This window comes from Acanthisitta chloris, unplaced genomic scaffold, assembly GCF_000695815.1.
Source record: "Acanthisitta chloris isolate BGI_N310 unplaced genomic scaffold, ASM69581v1 scaffold6169, whole genome shotgun sequence".
Classification (NCBI taxonomy): Eukaryota; Metazoa; Chordata; class Aves; order Passeriformes; family Acanthisittidae; genus Acanthisitta; species Acanthisitta chloris.
Genome location: NW_008691884.1, coordinates 40,877 through 45,103, shown reverse-complemented (window position 1 = coordinate 45,103; position 4,227 = coordinate 40,877). Strand labels below are relative to the sequence as shown.

The following is a 4,227-nucleotide window of genomic DNA, read 5'->3' as shown; positions in this document are numbered from 1 at the left end:
CCTGCTGAAACGGATTCCTCTGCCCACTGCAGTATCATCCAGGATCGCTTATAATGAGTCACATGGAGACTAACGTCTTTAATACCAGCACAAGCTCCTCTGCACCTGGAATTTGGCATCTGATGAAGATGACTGTTCTTTTCCTATCTCTGTCATAACATCCAAACAGGAAAGGGTGTACAGGCTGTGGAGGGGTGTTCTTGGCTGTGGGCTTGAGTGAAGGCAAGTGGGTTGGTTTGCTTTTAGCAGAGGGAGCTACAAGAACAGAAGGGGTCAAGGGCCCTGTTAGTAGGTCTTCTGTTACCAGTTGCCATATTCTTTGCTAGCTAAAGCACGTTACTGGGTCGCTGCAAAAGAGCACTGAGGGTGCAAGATGGAGGGAACAGCTGAGCTCAGTCTCCATTTTGGCCTATTCTTCCAACTGCCTTAGTGATTACTTCTGAGTTCTTATCAGGATCACTGTTCGTGAATTGCATATGGAGGAATTGAGTTAGGAAGCAGGCAAGGACATTCTCTCCCACTTAGGTGTGTTTTAAAGTAAACCTATGTATTGTTTGCTTTGCTTCTGCTCTTCTTTGTTTGCTTGTTTGCTTTGCTTTATTTGCTTTGCTTGTTTGCCATGCTTTTGCTCTTCTACCAAGCAGTTTCTCACAAATCACCTCCTGTTCTGAGGAGGTGGAGACATAAGTCAGAAGAACCACAACTTGTCCTGATTAGGTGTTAAGAGGTAACAGCTCCAGCAAACCACAGTAAGAGGCTGCTTCAAGAGACATTGCTTCTCTTCACCTTCTTGGGCAGGGTTATCCCAAAGAGGACTGTGACTTAACAAAGTAGCTGTGAAGTGGCCAGTAAGAGCAATCTGACTTAACTGTGAATCTGTGACTGCTGTGAGAGCTGGCTATTTGACAATAAACCATGGAGATACCACACTTGCCTCTTGTTGTGGAGAGTGCCGTGCTGTTTTGAGTCCTGCATAACTGAAAGAGGTAGACTGGAAGGTGATGTTCCACTTGCTGGTATGAGGAGTCTGGAAAAAGTCATTACTCACCCAGGCTGCTCATTTGAGAAGGCCCAGGCAGGAACTTTTCCACATGCTGCTGGTGTTGTGCTTTTCCCTATCTCAGCTTGCCCCTTGCCTAGCTCAGCTTATTAAGGGTAGGGGCAGCAGGCTCACCTGCTGTTTTGCATCTATTATCTCCTCTCACTTGTGTAATGTTTTACTGGATGTGTAATGGATAGAACTGTCTCTTTCACCCTTATGGCAACCTGAGTCAGTGCAAATACAATTCAGTGATCTGTAGCAAATGGTAACATTTATGGTCCTGCAGTCTGTTGAAAACCAGCAGTGCTATACTCTGCAAAACATCCAAGGGCAGCCCTAACTGGAAGAAAATACTTTGTATAGAAGAAAGGAGTGTCTTGCCTATGGATCAAAATGACTGTTGTTGAAGTAGCCCTATGTGGTAGAAGGGCACAATCTTTACATAATAAGCCTTGGCTATTCTTTGCAGTTTCTATCTGTAGATTTATATAAGCTTTATAGAGGACAGCTGCTGTCCTCTGCATTTGGTAGCTGTGAAATGGTATGACCTGCTCTGTACCAGCTAGCTTGCTTCTCAGGCCACTCAGTCTTCTGACTCTGACTACAGTGGAAGTTTCTCTCCATTTTAATGACCTTGCTGAGATGCATTTTTAAATATTCCCGTCATACAAAGTGCTTGTGTAAAACTAGACCCGTCAGGCAGGAGCTTTCAAGTCATAATAGAGCTTATTAACACTGATGTTGAAAGGAGCAGGGCTTGACTCTGTGAGCTGTGGAGAGCTGATACCATAAGGGCCATCTACCAGTGGAATAAAGCAAGGAGTTGTCTTGAAGCTTGTCAGATCTAGACTATAACCACAACACAGTCAGCTCTCATGATGCTGAGATGTGCAGCCACCCATCCCAGCAGGCAATCATCATTCCTTCTGGCAAATAGTCAGTGTGACCCCTTGCATTTCCTAAGGAGGATGAGTCTTGTTGGGGCTATTAACTAGATTACAGTATAATGGATTTTGCTGCTTCCAGGTTTCTGTTTCCCAAAACCCAAAGCTGCTCTTTCTGATCACCAGCACAAGTAAGGTCTCTCCCTTCAGGTGAAGTAATAGTAGTTGCTACTCTCATCTTCTTTTGGGGCTCAGCTGAGTTGGGGAGAAGCAGATGTCACTACAGGTGGGGTAAACAGTTTGGTTTTGCTGTATTCTGGGATACTTTCCACCTACTCCTGTTGTTACTTGATTTTAATCTTGCCCTTCAAAATTAATGGAACTGGCAAGAAGAAGGACCACAGTGGAGCAGAATTGTATAAAGCAGTTTCCAGAAGCATGCAGCAGAAGCAGCAGTGTCCTTGAGGAGGCCTTTGTCTTGGCAAATATCTGTTCTTATATCCCAAACACAGACTGCTGTTCTTCCTCTGCTTGAGTCTGTGTATTTTCTTGTCCTGTTCCCTGCTTCTCTTCTCACCTCCACCCCAATTCTGTGGCTTCTGTCTCCCCCAGTGGGAACAGAAACAGGATGGTTACAGGCAACAGAAAATAGTAACACCTGAGTTTTCAGTCATGGCTCACACAACCTGGTATGTGTTCTGCTGCACAGATGATGGGCTCCTCTGCTGTGTGTGTTTTGACGAAAACAGATGGAGTCCTACCTCAGATTGTGCCTTCCATGGCCCTACCCAACAATGTTTGGCTTTGGTGGGGCAGGTGTTCTCCACAAAAGTGTTCTGTCTTGATCCACTGCTGGGACCCCAGAGGTTTCTGCAACATTTGCCTGGAGCATTTTGTTTGCCAAAGAGCTGAGTCAGGCTGGGTTAATCTGGTAGCTGGGGTTTAGGGGCTATTGCAGTGCTGGTACACTATAATTCCTTCTTGGGCCCTAACAGGGAAACAGGGTTGCCTATGGTCATAACAGAGAACAACTCAATGCTGGCTGTCCATGCCAAATATAAACCTTTATTAGCAACATAAGCACAAGGAGTATACAAATGGGTGTATGGCTGAAGCAGTTTTATGCAAAACAAATTTTGATGTACAGGTCAAATGATTTCCATGGAAGAAAAGTCAAACTGATCCACGGTTGGACTGTTAATTATTGAGAAGGAATGGGAGGGGGTTAATGATGGAGAGATGACACTTTTCTAAGAACCATTTTGAATAGAAAATGAGGCAAAACCAATGCAAATGTTGGACAGGGACATCTGTGAGCTCTAGCCCTCTCTCTTCTCTTGTTGGCCTGAGGATAACATTGCTGCATGCTGTGCAAGCCCAGGCATACTGCACTGTGGAAAGCAGAGGTGAGAAGACATGGACACTACAAAACATCCATTCCCCAAAATTCTTCAGCTCTTTAAGACCATTGGAGAGGAAAAAACCTAATGTTTGAGGGTTTCCCCTGACAGTTTTATGTTGTGTGCAGCACATAGTAACTTGCTGATGCATTTTGCTCCTGTGCCCCTTGTGCACATAGAAAAATGAAAACTGTCTACCAAAGAATTAATTGAACATATGTACTGTTCTTTGGCCAAAAGATGATTTTCCTTCTTTTTTCCTGCCCTGATCGCCAAAGTGACAAATAGACTGGCTACAGCAATATTTCCTGAAGTCAGTGCTTCAGGCTACTTCCCTGGACAATGTTTTTCTGTGTACATATCCTCAGTGAAGGAGCCACTTAAACTCTGTCTCTGGACTGATGGAGTTACATTATACTTTCATTGTAACTAATTGCCTGTTTGTCCTTGCCAGGCGACACAAGATACAGAGCTGGAATTAGAAGTGGCTCCTTCCCACGCAGCAGAAAATGTTTGCAGTATCCTACTCAGTGGCAGATTGGCACACCCACTGGTGCTGGGAAGCTTTTCAACAGGGCAGGATTTGTATGACACATTTGTATGTCCTAGTGCCAGCACACAGCAAGCAAGGAGTCTGACAGCATTTTCAGGCACTGGGGGTGTTTGCAGATAAATGATTCATGGCTTCAGTTCTGATGCTCAATTTACTAGTAAGAAAATAAAGGGAGGGGGTTGCCTTATTTTCCTGAGACACAATAAACCTGCTGGCCATCCTTGCTCTTGTTTTTATGATCTGTTTGCTGAATTTAGTTATTTGCATAACTCTTCAGGTGTGTTGTGGCATTTGCCAGTGGAGCCTCTTGAAAGAAGGAGTGACTGCAAACATACATATGTGGCTTGG

At 44.5% G+C, this 4,227-nt stretch overlaps 1 protein-coding gene across 1 annotated transcript in view; it reads left to right on the top strand.

Moving 5' to 3' along the window:
* The window catches only part of ITFG2 (integrin alpha FG-GAP repeat containing 2), a gene marked incomplete at its 5' end in the record, with an annotated part of 8,604 nt that extends 8,550 nt beyond the window's left edge, over positions 1-54 (top strand). Inside the window, one exon of the mRNA XM_009082402.1 lies at positions 1-54. This exon is cut by the window's left edge and continues 89 nt beyond it. Within this exon, the coding sequence (XP_009080650.1) occupies positions 1-54 (54 nt within the window).
* Between the last annotated feature and the right edge of the window lie 4,173 nt (positions 55-4,227).